Source organism: Citrus sinensis, chromosome 4 (assembly GCF_022201045.2).
Source record: "Citrus sinensis cultivar Valencia sweet orange chromosome 4, DVS_A1.0, whole genome shotgun sequence".
Lineage (NCBI taxonomy): Eukaryota > Viridiplantae > Streptophyta > Magnoliopsida > Sapindales > Rutaceae > Citrus > Citrus sinensis.
In genome coordinates this window covers 27,543,021-27,561,927 of record NC_068559.1, presented here as the reverse complement: position 1 = coordinate 27,561,927, position 18,907 = coordinate 27,543,021, and the positions used below count along the sequence as shown (strand labels likewise).

The 18,907-nt window shown below is 34.0% G+C and overlaps 2 protein-coding genes across 2 annotated transcripts; both read right to left on the bottom strand.

The window, feature by feature from the left end:
• Positions 1-883: 883 nt before the first annotated feature.
• On the bottom strand, positions 884-5,687 carry LOC102615622 (protein NRT1/ PTR FAMILY 4.6-like). The gene is made up of 5 exons (XM_006483183.4): positions 5,197-5,687; positions 4,943-5,048; positions 4,558-4,775; positions 2,302-2,736; positions 884-2,174 (listed from the first exon to the last, which is right to left on the bottom strand). The coding sequence occupies exons 1-5, from the start codon at positions 5,197-5,199 to the stop codon at positions 1,197-1,199; spliced, it is 1,740 nt and encodes a 579-aa protein (XP_006483246.1). The 5' UTR covers positions 5,200-5,687; the 3' UTR covers positions 884-1,196.
• A 10,875-nt stretch (positions 5,688-16,562) lies between these two features.
• On the bottom strand, positions 16,563-18,689 carry LOC102615923 (putative pentatricopeptide repeat-containing protein At5g40405). Its single transcript, XM_006483184.4, has one exon. The coding sequence runs from the start codon at positions 18,459-18,461 to the stop codon at positions 16,602-16,604; it is 1,860 nt and encodes a 619-aa protein (XP_006483247.1). The 5' UTR covers positions 18,462-18,689; the 3' UTR covers positions 16,563-16,601.
• Between the last annotated feature and the right edge of the window lie 218 nt (positions 18,690-18,907).

Here is an 18,907-nt window from a genome sequence, read left to right as displayed (position 1 = left end):
CTCAAATGGAATAACAATTACAATCATGAAATCATAATTAACTCAAGATTAAGATTACAGTAAAATCAACGCCTATGAGATTTAATAAGTCTGACAGTTATTACAAAGTTAATTAAATCTCATATGTGATCCTGTTCAATGTAGTCGCACTACATCAATAAATTCATACATGATTAAGACAAATCATTCAATGAATTTATTACAGTCTATACCTAAATAAAGTGCCCCACTTTATTTATCAACTGCGAACTAAATTTATTTAATCATAAGATAACTTGTATTTATGTCTTCTGTGAATCCACATGGTGATCACATAAATACATATAATATGATTAAATGGACTTTAATACAAATATTAATGCAATTAAGATATTTGAATAAAATACCTCATTTATTTTATTAATCAGAAAAACTGTTTATTACAATTAAATAAACATATATGCTTTTAAAGAGCATATTTTCCCAACATCACATTCACTCAAGTTGTGGCCTAAATTTGAAACATGGTGCTCTGACACGTAATACTACAGCTAATGCCTCCTATTGGTAGTTGCTTCAACGGCAATTGTGATTTCGTGATCTATAAGTGCGATTGGTTCTTTAGTTGCTTTTTGCTGGTATTGGTTTGATGAACTCAACAGAATCGACAGTCTGCATATTGATTGTTAGGACTTTATTATGTTTAATTTCTTCATACATTATAAACTTCTCAACATGCCTGCTCAAATAGAACTGAACATTGAACAATTTTGAGCTGAGAACCTTCCCCGCCGTCATTGTGTAGTGTTTACATTCAATTCAAATTTCAAAATGCATTTCTTTTTTCCCCCCTTCCTCTTGTTTCTTTTCTGGTTAAGTAATGTCCACCGTAATTGCTTTGGCAAACCAAAACGTGTATGTTGCTTCTAGTAAAATTTCAAGACATCTTAAAACAATAAACTGGACACAACGGTACATTGGTCGACTCGGTTTGAACTACAGGAACAGTTTCTATTCTCAAGAGACCCGGAAATTACTGGTAGAAAGACCCTTTCGGTGCTAAATCGCTTAATCTGTGCTATCTCCTCAGCAGTTGCCTCACCTGATGTATACAACTGAAGCAGTTTTCTGGCATATTCAAATGATCATGGTGTGACATAATCTGATGACTTTTTCTACATGCCTGAGCCTGAAGGCCGATGCATCCATTACTTGTGTTACTCATTAGCTCTTGTTGATCTATATTTGTAAGGAATGGCCCAGAAAAGGTAGTGCAAGAAATTCAATGCACTAAGCACACACAATAGCCAGTAGAATTTCTCTAGGTGATAGTGATTTATGGTGCTCCCAGAAAGCCATGGTTTGTTCCCCGAATGGTCTGTGACGTCGTTAACTATTGATACAATCACTGTGCTGAGGTAGTATCCCATGGCCAAAGAGGCAAAGGAAAGAGATGTAGCCAAAGATCTCATGCTTGTCGGTGCCTCTGTGAAGAAGAATTCCAACAATCCGGCTAAGGTAAAAAGGTCAGCTGACCCGAGGAACAGGTACTGCAATGCAATCCAAAAGAATGTTATGGGCAATGGACTAGCCGAGTCTAGAAGGCCCGAGTCTGTTGCCACTCTCTTTCGCTTGATCTCAACAAGAGCTGCCACCGCCATTGCTATAATGGAAAGTACTAGACCAATTCCGATTCTTTGCAAGTGTGTAATGCCCATTTCGGATTTGGTAACTTTCCGCGCAAATGGAATGATGACATGATCATAAACTGGTGCAAGGATCATGATGAAGAGCACAGGAAAAACGGGGAGGGAAGCTGGCGGAACTTTCATTGACCGAACCTTGGTGTTCATAGTAGCAGCTTGTTGGACAGAAAATGTGGAGAGCTGAGCCAGGCAGCAGTTGAGCATGATGGTGCAACCAAATATAGGAAGGATTTTTATCACAATCTTGACTTCTTCTACTTGCTGAACCGTGCATTCTAGTACCGGGTGAACTGGCTTGTTTACAAGCGCTCTGTTAAGGAATTTGAGGCTTTCTGTTGGGGGTTGAGGATTAAACTCGGTTGCTTTGTCCGTTCCCTCTTCCACTTCCTTGCCAGTTTCTGCTGGATAAGAAGGACTCGTGGACATGTTCACAATGGCATTACTAGGACTTTTACATGTGCAAGCATTGATCAGTGCAGCAACCAAAACCTGCAGGAAGTACACATAAAGTTGTCAGTCCACGATATATAATATAGTGAAAGAATGATATTCTTGATTCCTGTTGAGGCGCCACTACTGCAATTATGTATGGTCAGGACTTTATAAGCTTAATTACCTTGCAAATGGTAGTAAGTGGACTACCAGAAGGTATCTTGTTCCTGTAAAAAGATGAGCCAGCAAGAAAGATTGGTATTGACAACAATATTGTAATAGTAGAGATTCCAAAACCCCATTCCCATCCTTTATTGTCTTCAATCCACACTACTAATGTCACTGCAATAAGGGCACCACACGATAGACAAAACACAAAGTAGTTGAAAAAAGTTGATCTTTGCTTCCTTCCCTGAGGGCTTGCCTCGTTGAATTGCTCGGCGCCATGAGGCGGTAGTGACCCTTTAATCCCTCCAACACCAAGTGCCACCAGATACAGCCCTAAGAACAACATAGCTGCCTTCCCACCATCAACTTCTTGGCAGGGAATGTTTGGAGGATTACATTCCGGTGGCCTTAGAGAAGCCGAGCGAGCTTGCACGGTGAGGATAATCAAGCCCTGTTTCAATTGACCAAACTTGGATGAGTAAAAAGTTTCAAAAAGCATATTATTTTAACATATGGACCAAGTCGAATTATGGACATTGTGGCTGACCACTTGAGGCCCTGGGCGAAGGCCCAACAATACAACCCATAATTACTAAAAAAAATTAATGATGATAAGAAGCTCCAATGCAAGTAAGCAACGAGCAAGAAAGTAATCCAATTTTGGTGTCTAATTCACAGAATCAGAGCACCATACTTGTGGGTCCCAGCCCATGTGCTAATCCCCATTTCAAGTTTTGGACTGTAGAGGCCCAGAAATAGACTTCTTATGTCGCAGTAACTATGAAACGTCGTCCTTTCAAAGTAGGAGACAAAAAATAAAAAGAGGGAAGTGAGAAGTGACGAGTCAGTCGTCTTAAAGATGTTGGCCCCTTCTTTTCAAAAACAGAAGATGTCTGCTCCTTGTATCAAAGTGGGAAGCTAGTAAATTTTGCTTTTATTTTGTACAGACTCACATTACGGACTATAAACCATACACGTGGTTCATAACCTGCATAAAACATGAGGCAAATGCTATGTTACAATTAATGTAACATACATACTCAACAACCCTTGCCATTTATGGTTGTCTCGCTTTCGAAAATAATAATAATAATAATACTATAACAAGAAATATCCATTAAAAATTCCCCTACAACAAAGTTTTTGTCATTGGCAGATCGAAATTACCATACACCCCAGACCATAGAATATGCACGCGCGCACACGTGTCTTCTATAACACTTTTGTGTGACGATCAGACGCTGAAGTAACATCTGGCATTTGCAAAAGGGAAGGACATCTGCCACGGTGGTCGCGTTTTACTGGGTGATTTCCGAGAGGCGTTGTCTTTCACGACCAGAGACAAAATCGTTAAGCAAGAAAGACAACGTTAGATATTGCTTTCAAGTTTGAAACTAAACGACAACGACATCATATCTCTTGTCCTAACACTACACAAACATTTAACACGGGATACCCCTCAATTCGGGTCGGACACGGTAGCATGAGTGGTGTGTGTGGGACCCCATGGACCCCCCACAATTTAATTTTATGTGTTCATCGTGATTAAATTGTCATCGGTCGTCTCTCGCCAAAAAAAACAAAAAAATACCGGAAAATAGTCATCAATATGTAACAATGACAATTACTAGTTAATTAATACTATCTAAAAAGTAAAAGTGCACACGACAATTGTATACCCAAAATCGCTATATCGATGATTCTAAAAGCCCAAAACCAAAATTGCCCAATTAAAAAAGTGTAAAACTTTCCTCGTGTAAATTTCTCTTGGAAAAAGAAAGAACATACAGTTAAGTGTTGCAAAGAAAGAGGAAAATTTTTTGGGCCCATTGTAAATGATGCATAGATCATTCATGCATTCATTCACCAAGTTGCTGCTCAAGCGGCGTCGTTAGTCGTACCTAGACAGTGTTACCCAGTTCAACGCATAAAGTTGCAGACTAATCACAGGGTAACTTTATTACAGCTACAACTAGGCCTCGTGCTTTTGATGCTTTGACTTGGTTTTTACGCTCATATTAATTTCGTGCGAAAAAAAAATGTCTGCTTTCACATTTCTGAAAGCGGATTCGGACGCAACCCAAAAGATAGCATTGTGTTTTGAGTTTTTTGGGGTTTCAAAATGAAAATATAGAAGGAAGAAGAATTAATTGTAAGTAAAAATTAGAAAAACAAACAAACAAGAAACATTATAAGACAATCAGACTTGATGAGCATTCGATTATTTTTTTTTTAAAAAAAAAAGAAAGGTAAAATCAAAAGAGAAATGTACCAGAAATTCGACAACTGCACTTATCAGGTAGATGTGATAAGTGGTGAGAAAGGCATCTGACAAGAAGCCACCGAGGAGAGCCAAAAGGAAGGCAGTTCCCATGAAAATTGTGACATTGTTAGCAGATTTGGAGGGAGATAAGTGCATATTTTCGGATAAATAAAGCACCAAGTTGCTTGCATTAGCCAGATACGCCAGGTTTTCCAATATTTCTACAACTGCACATACAAAATTAATTAATTTACTTACTAACTTTAACAAATGAAATGAACAAGTTATTCCATCAGTAGTATTTTCACCACCACACTTCATGTTAATTTAAAAAATATACATAAAAAAAAAAAAGATTAAAATTTTGTATGAATGTACTTGTACATATACTGACCCAAAACAAAGGAGGCAGCAAGCATGCCACCATGGCGGCCCTTGAGGGCAGGCCTGTTCCTCCAGTCCACATAGCCTTCCCATCTGGTGAGCTGCTGCGCTTCTTCCTATAAGCAGCAAACAAAAAAAGATCTGATTCATGAGCTAGGAGTCGTGAATGGTACTAATTAAGTGTAAGCACATGCAAATTGAAATTATGTTTTTGGGGTTTCTCAGAAAGGAACTAATTAAAAAGGAGAATTAAGAGGAACCCACCATCTCGAGAACAGTCTTGTTTCTTTTATTTCAACTTGGATAAGTTGGGAATTATTGGATCTCTACTGATGAGAAAGTTTATTGGATTAGAAAAGAAGAGTGATGAGTGGTGAGGATATTTAAAGAGTTCGGAAGGATGGGGAGAAGAAAGCTGAAATCTATAAGGGTCAAAACTTGGGGAGAGAATTGTCTAGAGACCATTCAGAAAATGACTTTGAATCTCCTTTTTCACCCTCTCCTCCCTGTGTTTCAGAGAATAAATTTTTTAATTTCTAATCATAACAATCTTTGTTTAGCCACTCAATGTCCCTACTCCCTAATATAAAGAACAGGGTGAAACAAAATATATTGGTAGGTTTTCAATTCATCTAAGACTGCTTGTAACAGCTTGTTGGTTAGAAAAAGATGAATAAATTTCCCAAAAAGCAGGGAAGAGCGAGAGCGAGAGCGAGAGAGAGAGGCCTTGCTGAAGCATCAAATCCTTCCACGGTTCCACCCAAAATAATAATAATAATAATAAAATAAAGGAATATTATCATTTATATATTCTATAAATGTTTTATTATTAAAAATATTATAATATTTTGAGGGTGTATTAATTGTCTATTCTAAATTGACAAAAATTATCAGCCGATCACTAAACCGTTAGTTGTCGTTTGAAAGTTAATGAAATTATAGTGAATTGACGATTTTACCCTTGAAAAATATCACTTATATACCCTTAAATTATTTTATTATCACTTATATATCTTTAAATTATCACTTGTATTATATGAAAAGACTAAATTATCCCTCTGACGTTATCTTATTTAAACGGCAAATAACGGTTTGGTGGACGGTAAATATATTTTGTCAATTTATAATAGATGATTGATACATCCTCAAAGTGTTATAGTATTTTTGATAACAGAATATTTATAGAGTATACGAATGATAATTTTTTTAAAATAAAATAAAATTAAAAAAAAAACAAAAAACAAAAAATGGGGTACCCTTTGTCTTTGTTTGACCACAAAACTAATATTAAATGTAAAGTGAAAGTGATGATACCTCACCCAGTCACCCTCCTAAAATGGTATGTTATGTTGTCTTTCACAGTGTGGCTATGTTTAAAGAAGAAGATCTTTTTATTTTTCTTTCCTTTATTAGGCTAGTCTTCTTCTTTCCTTTCTGTTACATTGTCAATTAAATATTTGATTAAGATAAGGGAATAAATTCTTTAATCCTCTGTACACGCGTAGCAACTTGGTCCTTTAGAAACCAGCTTGACTTATTAACTAGGGAATTCTTTAAGATAATATATATATATATATATATATATATATATATATATATATATATATATATATATATAAGTATGTTATAACTTAAAATTTTGTATTTTAAAAAAACGCATAAATCGTATAGTTTAAATGCTTTAAATTTTAAATTTCTTAAATCCTATGATTTTAAAATTTTCGTAAATTTTTTCTACACTTCAAGATTTCTAACACACACACATATGTAAGATGATCTAATACCAGTGTCTGCAAAATACATACAATTGTGATCACCGTCTACTTAATAGATTGGATTTCATCAATCATCATATTCCACGCACAAAATACAAATGGTTGATGAGTGATCACACGGCGGATTCCTAAGTTGCATGAAAGAGTGACTCGTATATTTGATCGATTTGGTATTGGGTGTTAAAAGATTAAAGGTTCATAAAGAATAGTCACGAAGAGATGAAAAGGAGTCAAATTTTAACTTTTTTAAGGCCATACCCACCTTCCTCCACTCACTTGTGCTAGTGGTACGACCGCGGAATGCCCTAAAGTTAAAGGCCTTAAAATAGAACACGAAATTCAAATCAAATCAAAGCTTTACACTACTATTTGATCTTTTGATATTTTTTAATTTTATAACATAACTTCCTTGAGATGATTGAATTAATTAAGAAAATATTTTATTGTTGAGTCCTTTACGGTCAGTCCGTGACATGTTAATTTAATTAATTAATTCGTTCTGGTATTAACAGTTGTGTGTCCATATCTCGATTGGGCGTGATATGGTTTGCACACGTACGGTTAGGAATAATTAGCAACTTCAAATTCAATCGTCAAGTTGATGTATTTAAAACACATTGAGCAAATGGGTATGCAACAAATCATTTAATGGCGTGGACGATTGCACCATTTACAGAACTCTTTAATGCCCACTACTGCAATTCCTTCAACTAAGAACTTTCACATGAAGAAAAAATGAAAAATTCAAAGTGCGGTGATATTGGTGATATTTTATCTCATCAACTTTCATTTGTCATTTTTATGTTAATATGTACTTAGATTATCCTTATGTAAGTTCAAAGTTTTCTTCCCTTTAATTTTTGTAATATGTTTAATTATCTTTAACACCTTAATTGTCCCTTGAATGATCGGTATTATTGATATCATAATCCTCCAGTAGTAAAAAATAGATATGAGTGGAAGAGCTTTGATAATAATATATCAATATTGATAATGATTTGGATCATAAACGATAAATTATCGTGTTTTTGGTATGAGTGGTGATAATAATGTGATTATTATGCTATGTTCAATGTTGATAAGAAAGAGAGAGATTATCATATCATTTTTTTCTCTTTTAAATCTGATTTTTTAAGTTTTATACAATGGAATAGATATATGGAAAAAAAAAGGATAAAAATTATTATGAGGAAAAAGTGGGGATTAAATGGGGTATATTTAACAAGTAGTATTATTTTAAATTTTTTAATGGTGTTAACTGAAAAATGAAGATTGGTGAGGTAAAATGAGATGGTGAAAAGTTCTGAACTCAAGTTGTAAACTTTTAATATGCAATTTGTGGTTCCAATCGACATGTATTAATTACCCATTAAGACCGATTAATGAGGAACATTACAAGTAGTATATTGTATTTGTGTATTGATAATTATTTATTGAAAGATTTTGTTGAGAGGTCTTCACCATGCGTACGCGGCCGTCTAACAGTATACAACATGTAACATGCTCTCAGGACTTATAGATTTCCCGCCATGGCCAAGTCGTCTTATGTTTACCTAAGTTTTTGATATGCCAACTTGACCAATAAAAACTTGCCACATAATACAGCATCAGACTCACTAACCTCTCCTCTCTAAAAAGAGACAAACCGGTGATTAGCATGAGCAACACGGGGTTTCCCTCGTCTACAGAAGACTTTCGATATAAAGTTGTAGCCTATCAAAACATGCCACGTAACAGACCTCAGGAAATTAAATATCACTGTTCCGATCCAAGAGCAAATCTATTGAATTAAAAGCTTTTCTAAATAAGATGTTATATAAAATAGAGACTGTATTTCATTTGATTATGCTACTTTATTGGAAATTTAATTCATAGAAATTCAGTAAAGATACTAGTTGGGTGCAGGTGCAACGTGACTCTGTTCAAGCATATATTTTCGATCACGAAGTCAACTCAAAAATTTTTAAAAAAAAAAAACGACATATAAATAGTAATTATATCACTATATATGAGTTGAAGCGTGTAATTAAGGTAAAGTCGGCAATAAAGGATGTGTTTCGTAGCTTTTGGTGGCTTTGAGTGCCTTTATACACACACACACATATACATACATACATATGGAAGAAGTTTGCGCATGGTACAAAGGTTGGTGGTTTAAAATGACTACCGAGAATAAAGCTAAGTTGGGCATGTTTCATATTCATCTCTAATTTCTAAGAATGACTAATATATATATGTCGTTTTAGGTTAGGTCAATTGGCCATGTCGTGAATTTTTAAGATGAATGGAAGCAAATAAAAGTTATTCAATAAGACGAAGTTAGGGTCTTCTTTAAATTCAATCCTCTTCGCCTTTTTAAAGACCTAATGCTAAATTATAATTGCATACTATAATTATTGGAGTTTCGGAAATTATCAATCGTATACCCTTAGTTTATTCCGTTATCAAATTTACTACAATATTTTCAGGGTATATCAATTATTCACCTTAAACTAATAAAATATATCTAATGTCCACAAAATCGTTAGTTGCCGTTTAAATATGATGACGTCATATGGGTAATCTAGTATTTTTATATGATACAAGTGATAGTTTAAGGGTATATAAGTGATAATAAGAGATTTTTAGGGTATACAAGTAATAAATTTTTATGGTAAAATCATCAATTCACTACAGTGTCATTAACTTTCAAACGGCGGCTAACGATTTAGTGGTCGTCAGATAATTTTTATCAATTTAGGGTGAACGATTGATACACTCTTAAAATGTTATAATATTTTTTATAAAAACAAAAATTTATGATGTACGAATGATAATTTTTCCAATGTTTTTCGTGATTAATTATTGAAACAAGGCCCATATAGTTACAAAGCATAACATAAAAATATAAGTCAAGTAAACAAGAGGATTCAACTGAAATGAATTAAATTAAATAGGATTTTAATATCGTGTCTTGTTAAGTGATATTATCTATATCTAAATTAAAATAAATTTTTTATACGATTTATTTATTATTTATTAAACAATTTAAGAGTCATGAGAAATTACTTCTGTTAGAATATGACGACGACGATGGTGATATTTTAGTGCATTGAGATTTGAGATGGAGGGCAACGCGACAGCTTCGATTAGCAAAGTAAGCGATCCCCGCTACTCTTTCTGTGCGGGTGACACTTGACAGTGACGGTGACTGTGAGGGGTTCCAATATTTATTAATGAAAATTTCTCGTCTTGATCGATTGACGCACAGTGCAACCAATCCCAGTGGCCTCACGCATTTATTTATAAGGGAATCGTTTTGTCTTTTGTGTTTTTGTTTTTTGTTGGTCCCCAAGTCATGGCTCCTGGCTCACGGCTCACGGCTCACGGCTCACGGCTCACGGCTCACGGCTCACGGCTCACGGCTGAAGGCTGAAAGCTGAAGTCGTCCCTTTAACTAATTTCTGTTGCGTCTTCATAGACAAAATAAATAAACAAATAGAAGTCGGTTGTGCTGAAAGTTGTAACATGAAGCCTAGTTTTAGCTTCAAGATTGTGTTATTCACAAATTTAGATTTTGGGTTCAAGATTAAATGGGTGCTCGTAGAGCTAGCAATAATAATAATAATAATCATAATAACTTCACATATCTTTCAAAATATTATAGATTTACACTATTAAAATTTTAAATCTATATATATTTTTGAAACATTATGTATCTGTTTATCCTTCCTCTTTCCCCTCCAAAAAAAAAGAAAAAAAGGAAAAAAGAGAATTATATTCAATATTTAAGTTTTGTAATGAGAATTTACGAATTGATTTAAAATATAAAATGAAATCATGTCATCAATCAGGTAACTGAATCAAGAATTAAAATACTAATCTAACATGAAAAAAAAAATATGTCAATTCAAACCTAACCGATTTCATAATTGTGTCCGTACTCATGTAGTTTAATTAGGTCGCAATCCCTTTTATTTAAATAATAGTTCATTTCATCTTTATTATTTAGATAATAGCCTATTTCATCTATACTTCTTAAACAATCGCCCAAAATACCATTCCGTTAATATATAGTTAGTTTACTGTATAATTCATTGAGCGCAAAATAAATTTAAAGTTAGTTGGTTGTATAATTTATTGAGGGAAAAGTAAGATTTTCAATAAAGGATATACAAAAAAAAATTAAAATAAGACTCCTAAACAAAATTAAATAACATCTGACTTTCTATATAAATTTAAAATTTAAGGATAACTTAATTAAACAAAAATAACACTAAAGAGCATGCAATGTATATATATTTGAGTGTGTGTGTTCATTAAATGATTCTTTATTGTGTGTTTTTTAAAGCAAATGAAGGAGTTTGCATTTACTTTTGGTAAAATAATAATACTAATTGATTATTTATTTTATTTTTCTTGACTATATTAAAGTTAGAACAAATTAAATGACCAAAAAAAGAAGAAAAAATTCACTCTACTGCCCAGAAATCTTTTTTAATTTTAATTTTGTCCAAAATATATATTTTAAATATTATTTAGTGCTATTATTGTTTATTCATTAAGTTATCCTTAAATTTTAAATTTACGTAGAAAGTAAGATGTTATTTAATTGTGTTTAAGAGTTTTACTTTTAAATAGTTTATATATCCTTAATTGAAAATTCTTTTTTCCCTCAATGAATTACATAGTAAACTAATGATAAATTTGCGGAATTGTATTTTTGGCTATTGTTTGAAAAGCAGGGGTCAAATTAACTATTATTTTAAAAAATAAGTATGGAATGGACTATTGTATTAAACCTTAAGGGTGAAAATGATTTTTTCCCTTATTTATATAAAGGGTTTGTTCCCTTGATTTAATATTACGACTTAATTTTCTACCCATTCAATTTAATAGTGTGTTTGGTGATAAAAATGACTTGTGAGAAGAATGCAGGGTAGGGTGAAGACCAAATGTACATCAATTTAATGAGAATGTTGTTTTACCATCTAAGGAAGTAGGAGTATATCTAAGGTGGATCAGTGCTAATAAATATTAATTAAATCAAGATATATACATAATTTTTTTTTAATCTTTGAAATTAAGGTTATGTTTGATATTGAGATATTATAACTTTTAATTTGCAACAATTGCAGGAAAAAAGTTACAACTATAAAATAAAAGTTAATAGTGTGCAGTTAATATAACTTTTAAATTAAAGATATTATAAATTTTTTTCATCATAAAAGTAATTAATTAAATCAGCTTAACTTCTAAATCACAACCATCAGTATTTATCAAATACTTTAGTGATATAATTTTCAAGTTACAGCTACCCAATTTTAGTATGAGACGGGGTATATAGTCATATAAACAAACAAGTATTAAAGCTAGAAAAAGATACTCAGTATGTTTTATTGCAAAAGACGTGAGATGCCAAAAGGTGAGGCTAGGAAGTTAATGGAATAGAATTATTGAAAGATATCCTTAGCCAGATAATAAGCGAACATACAGAATGCGAAGAATTAATGCAAATTAAAGCTCTCATAAATACTAGACAAAGGAAATGGAACCGCTCGTATATAGATTCTTTGTACACGGCTAATACCAAATATGATCGCACATCTAAATTCTATGAAGTTACAAGTGAAAGCATGCACACCAAAAATCATCACAATTCATGATCTCTGGAGAAAAAAAGGTTCTCATTCTCAAGAAAAGTAAAAGAAACGGCATCTTCTTTACTTATGGGAATTTCAGAATCTTTCATTTTAGCAGCCTTGTATTACTTATAGTTATCCGATTCATTTTCGGTCCTTCTTATTGGATGTGTGTATGACCGTTACTTCAATCTTCAATTCATATATATATTTAGTTAAGTCGGATACTATATTAATTAAAAAAATTGTTTTACGTACCATCCACAAACTTAAGCGGATAGGAAACTAAAATTAAAGATCCAATTGAATTGTTACAACAAGCAAAATTCCCAAGCCGCAAAGCTGGCTGCCCATCACATTTGAGGCTTCACTTTCACATCTGTGTTATTAATTAATTGTTTCAGGCTGATGAAGCCATGAAGGGACTGATATTAGACTTTACTGACTGCGAGTGGATAAGTTTTGAGTTAAGGACTTGGTTTATTTTACTTCCGCTCGCACTAGGGTTTTTCTTTGGCGGGGACGTGATCCACGTTTGTTTTTTTTTTTTTTTTTGAAAAGTGGAATGTGATCCACGATAACATAAGATTTCTGAACTAGTAAAATGTGTCAGAATTCAAAAATCAAAATGAATTGAACATACAACTGAAAACGGCTGCTAATTTAATAGTTGTTATAATGATTTGTGTAGTTGTCTTACAATAATTCGTAGATGCTAAATATCGGATTTAAGAACGGATAATTTTTACTTTTAATTAAAAAATAAGTTGGATTGTTCTAATATTATCTGTATTTAGGGTATATTTTTCATTTTAGAACCGAAATCAATAAAGAATCGATTTTCGTGTTTGACGATGAAGCTAGTTATATGTACCATGCGACTTGCTTTAGAAACTGTAAAAGTGATACATTGAAAATGCAGATACTATTTAGATTTAGATATCAAAAGGAAAATGGAATCATCCGATAGTTTAGGATTAAAAGAATATTATAGAGCCCACGACAAATTTTATCAAAAATTCTTTTGTAGAGTTAGTCTAACAGTAATAGTGTAATTCGTACTTAAATATTTTTGTAACCTTTCAGAATCATATACATCTCTTATTTATAATGTTCAAGAGTCAAAACCAGTAAATACATGTAAATTTAGAAGTTAGAATCTCTCATTTATAATATTTGATTAGTTTTACTTATATATATTATCACATAATAAAAGTGGTGTGAATTTCATCATGTATATTTTAACTCTGATATCATATAGAAGTTTATGAGCATAATTCACATAAAAAACTAACTTAAAAATTTGAGGATTGCTTAATATTATGTACTTACTTAAGATTCATTCTCTACTGATATGAGACGACATCTTTAAAATTCTGTGATTTTTGCGTCTTATCCTTATCGCATGATAAAGTAACTTAGGCCCACTCGTAAACAAATTTGACTTTGATTCTAACTTATATTCATGAACCAGCAGAGTATGAGGCATGTATAACTTCTTATATTTGAGTTTGATTCAGATTGCATTCATGACGAAGCAAAGGGAATGAAACGATGGGTAACCTAGCAATTTGAAGTCAACAAAGGGCTCCACGTTATAGATTCAGCTCATTAAACTAATAGTAAGGCTACTTAACAGTAGTTAATTTGTCCTAATTTGCAAAAGTAAACGCCCAATCCTGCACGCTTTATATAAACAATTGGTTCTTAAGTAACTAAACTATCGGCAAAGGATACTCAAATTTCTTTAGTTCTTTCTTCTTTGGCTTAACTGACGTGCAAGGATTAATCTTTTATTCGAATTTAATTGGAGTCAACTGTCAACTTAATTAGGATTAATGGAAGCAATGTGATTTATTTTAATTAATTAAGATTAGACAATTAATTGAGTCTCACTGATTATCTTGGGTCTACCAACAAAATTAGGTTTATTTCTAGCCAAAATTGAACATCCATGTGAGTGAATGCATATGTTAGTTGTCCATACTCTAATTATACAAATATATAAGTAGATTCTTAAGTCCATGCCACGTGAAAATCCTTACTAAATTTTTGATATTTAAGCAGTGACCAAGTAAAGGTTGCGTGTGGATAATTTTAATTTAGATCAATGTATTACTTTACCTTTAACATTTAGGTAAGATGACGCTCTTAAAACTGGAAAAAAAAAAAAAAAAAAGAGAGGGGAAGATCACATTGAAGCATAAGGTAAGACTTCATAAGTTTCAAAAGTCTGCTTGTGCTTGATGATCACTTTCAAGATAGCTAACAAGCATCAATATTATTATTCTTTGGTTGCAGATCAAAAGAAATGGATTCCCATTGGATTGCGTAAAAAAATCAATCATATCTGGTGTGGTGCAGTTTCGGAATCTGTCAATCTGGTATTAATTGGGTGACCACTCTTACGTAATAGTTGATAATTTGGAAATTAATCCTGCTGTAACACGTTGTACGTGTTATCTTAATGCATTGAACACAAACGTATTCCGAAAGAAAGTGTTTGACAAGCTGAAACCGATCGAGAAACTATCTAAATCCTCGTCTTGTTAGGCATCTGCAAATTTGCATGGAGTCATTTTCACGCTGTTAACCTGTCTAAGTTCACTTCACTTTTGCAAGTTACTTTCAGATTGGGCGTGTTTTTCTTTTCTTTCACTAAGAGAAGAAGCAGATGCCGACTACTGACCTTGGAATTTAACCAAATGTGTGACATACTTAATTGACATTTAAACGAAGATTTTGGTGAAATGAAAACTCCACTTATGGTCCTTAAATATCTGATTAAGAATCTGCAGATTTTAGAAAATCTTACCGCTCAAAGCGAATGGTTTGATTTGGAAAATCCTTGTTTGATATGTACATTTCTGTCGCTTTCTTCACAAAGAGAATGCCCATTTATTTGGTAAACTCAATGCGGCTCCATTAAACAACAAATTTCAACATTGAATATGCTGCCTCACTGAGCTACCTAATCTTGTGAAATGGAAATTGGGAAGAGCCAGCATTAATTTATGGGCTCATCACCGGCCACTACACAACAATATTTTCGGTGCAGCTGCACTATCTTTATCAAGAATTTTGTGTAATCTTTTAATTCATACATACATACATACATATATATATATACACACACACACACACATATATATATTGATTTTTGAGGCGGCGGTGTTGTCGTCTTGCTTCAGAAGCCACACATTGACAGCAATTTGTAAGCTTGAATGCTAAGAATTCCCATGTGCACACATCAGTATTTTGTTAAAGTTTTAACAGGAAATTTTACCCATCTTGGAATATGCAGGACAATTTGCAGCACTAACCTGCAATTCGCTTCGCTTGCGGTTCATAATTCTTCAATATAGATAACTAGTCATTTCTTCTTTCCAACATGAGTGGACCTAGGTAAGGATTAGGAGGTGCTTCATTTTCTAAAAAGAATTTGGGTACATTTAAATATAACAAAATACTTATAATTTAGTAGTAAGAGTGTTATTTAGTGATTCTGAAGACTTTGTTCAAAATTCAAATCCCAATAATTATATAATTTTGTATTTTTAGATATTTGGTGGACATTATTTAGAAAAATGATATTTTCACAAGTGTGACACAATGAGCTCCAACATTTAAAATAAATAATCTATTACTATTATTTTCTAAAATTTAAAAGAATAATAGAATTTGTGTTGTTGAGACTTTAAATATATTCAAGGGAATTGTATAAATAAATAAAGTACCCAAATTAAATTAAATTAAAAATTTTGAACTAAACCCCCCTTAATTTAAGTGTCTAGGCCACTGTGAGGATACAAGACATTTGTTAACAACATGTCATGATAACTATTGATTTTGGATTGTCGATCTATTCTTGGAGAAATTTTATAATATATCAAATGGAATACAACTAGTTGATAAATGCATGACATGCGTAATTAAATTTAACGTAACCACCACTTGCAATGTGATCTTTCAAAATAAATACACACACTTCATAGTACCATTTATTATTGTATGACTAACATAATACCTCTAATATATTATAATATTACTCCTGTTCCTATTCTTGAGCATAAACTACGAGTGAAAGCGTTTAATCTTGTTTCCATAACATGTTGTGAAAGTCGAATGGTTTAATTTGGTAGAATCGTACTTGCAATGACTCAAAATGGATGCCGGTGACTTAGCATATTAATTAAAAACCTGATGGTAGCTCAAAATAATTACAGAAAAGCACTTGAATTGAATCATCGCAGCAGATTGATTGATTATTATTTCACCAATAGCCTTTACATGAGCACTCACCATCCTTGAAATGGTGAAACCTATTCCTGTCCCTTACAATGATCTCTCTGTTAAACACTTTAGATATCATCTTTGTTACATCATGACAGTCCCAGCAAACTCTTAGGTTCTTCACAATTCTAATGGGAACGCCTTCCTTCAAGCTGATCAAGCCAAAAGCAATTGCAATCTTCTCACTATGTTTACACAAAGTGTCCTCTTTCTCCTCTTCTTCAATATCATACATCACGGGGTTAGTGTTGGCCACATATCCGGCCAATTTTAACCTCCTGGAGATCTCTCCTAACATAACTTCGATTTCATTGTATCTAGGGTGTGTTTCGTCCCCAGCAAAAAACTCATGAACTTCTCCGTCAACCTCAATTACACTACAACCGGGGAGCTTTTTCACACCTTTAGCCTTCATTATTTGCCGCACATTAATAACTCTATCCCAATTTTTGGATTCAGCATAGATATTTGATAAGAGCACATACGCACCGTGATTTTTGGTCTCGAGCTCCACTAACTTCCTCGATGCAAGCTCACCCATTTCCGTATTCTTATACATTCTACAAGCGTTGAGCAATGCTCCCCATGCACCAGCATGGGGCTTCATTGGCATTTTATTAATCACATCCAAGGCCTCGTCTAAGCGTCCAGCCCGACCATATAGATCAACCAAGCAACCATAATGCTCAAGCCAAGGCTCAATCCCATACTCTCGTCTCATGGAATCAAAATGCTCCCGACCTTCCTCAACTAATCCAACAACACAACAACCTCTTAACACCGAAACAAAAGTAACCTCATTGGGACGAACCCCTGCTTGTTTCATCAGTGAAAAAAGCTCAAGAGACTTCTCTCCAGCTCCATTCATGGCTAACCCGCCTATTACACTAGTCCATGTATACACATTCCTTTCCTTCATACCCCAAAAAAAGTCCATGGCCTTATTCATATTGCCACATTTTGAATACATGTCGACGAGCGCGGTCCCTAATGTCACCGTCATCTTAAGCCTATTTCTTTCGATATAGACATGAGCCCATCTCCCTCGATCAAGTGCACCTAAATGAGTACATGCAGATAAGACTGATACCATAGACACTTCATTAAGCTTAACATCATGAATTTGCATCAAATGAAACAGGTGCAACGCCTCTCTCGACTTCCCACACTGCGCATACCCCGCAAGCATGGCGTTCCAGGCAATGGGGTCCCTCTCGGGCATCTCATCAAACATCTTCCTGGCAAGATCAACATCACCGCACTTTGCACAAGCACTTATCATCGCCGTTTGACAAACCACATCTGGTTCGTGAATTCCATCGAACACCTTCTGACAGTAACCCAGGCAACCCAATTCAGCGTACATAAAAATCAGGCCGCTCTGCACATGAGGGTCATTGTGAAACCCGCGTCTTAGAACAGAAGCATGAACAAGCAGGGCAGTGCCGGGTGACAAAATCTGCGCACAAGAGCGGACAAGGAAATTAAAAGTGTAATTATCAGGTAACAGATGGGGAGTAGAATGTTGAATTTGCTTATAGAAAAGAAAGCATTGATGTGGGGTTGGGCTTCTGGAGTAGGCTCTGATCAAGGTGTTTAAGGCAAAGAGAGTTGGCTTGCGGCACTGGTGAAGCACTTGAGCGGAATAAGTGAGATTGCTGGGGTTGTACAAGGCAATTGCCGCAACAAATTGGCCTAAAAGGTGAGGGTCGTTGAGACTCCCGTTAACGACAAGTTTGGTGTGGATTTGTTTTACTTCTTTCAGAGTTGTTGCTGAATCTAATAGAGATGTGAAGGGCAATGGGTGCTTTGCTGCGCTTCTCAAGGAGCAGCTGCTCATGATTATTCGTTCATTCCTAAATCTATCTATCTTCGGTGGTAACGGAAGCAACCATGCACGGACAGTGTTTGATTGATTTTTTCCCGCGTTTTAGATGGCCGTCGATGTGATCTGTTTTTTGTTTGGATGGATTCAATTTAATTCAGCCCATAACTAGATGGTGGGCTCGACTTGAGGATTTCAAAAGAAGATGAATATTCTCCCTTGAAACTAGTTTTGCACACGTATGCACACATGCACACGTATGCATCCAAATACGAAAATAACAACAAAAGGGTAATTTTTAAAAACCTCCCCTGAGGTTTGGGCTTGTTGTAAGTAGATGGCGAGAATTGATTTATTTGTAAAAAACCTCCTACCGTCAGTTAAGTTTAACATTGACCGTTAGTTGACCATGCAAAGACAATATTACCCTTAACAATAGTTTGTAAACGAAAATAATTATA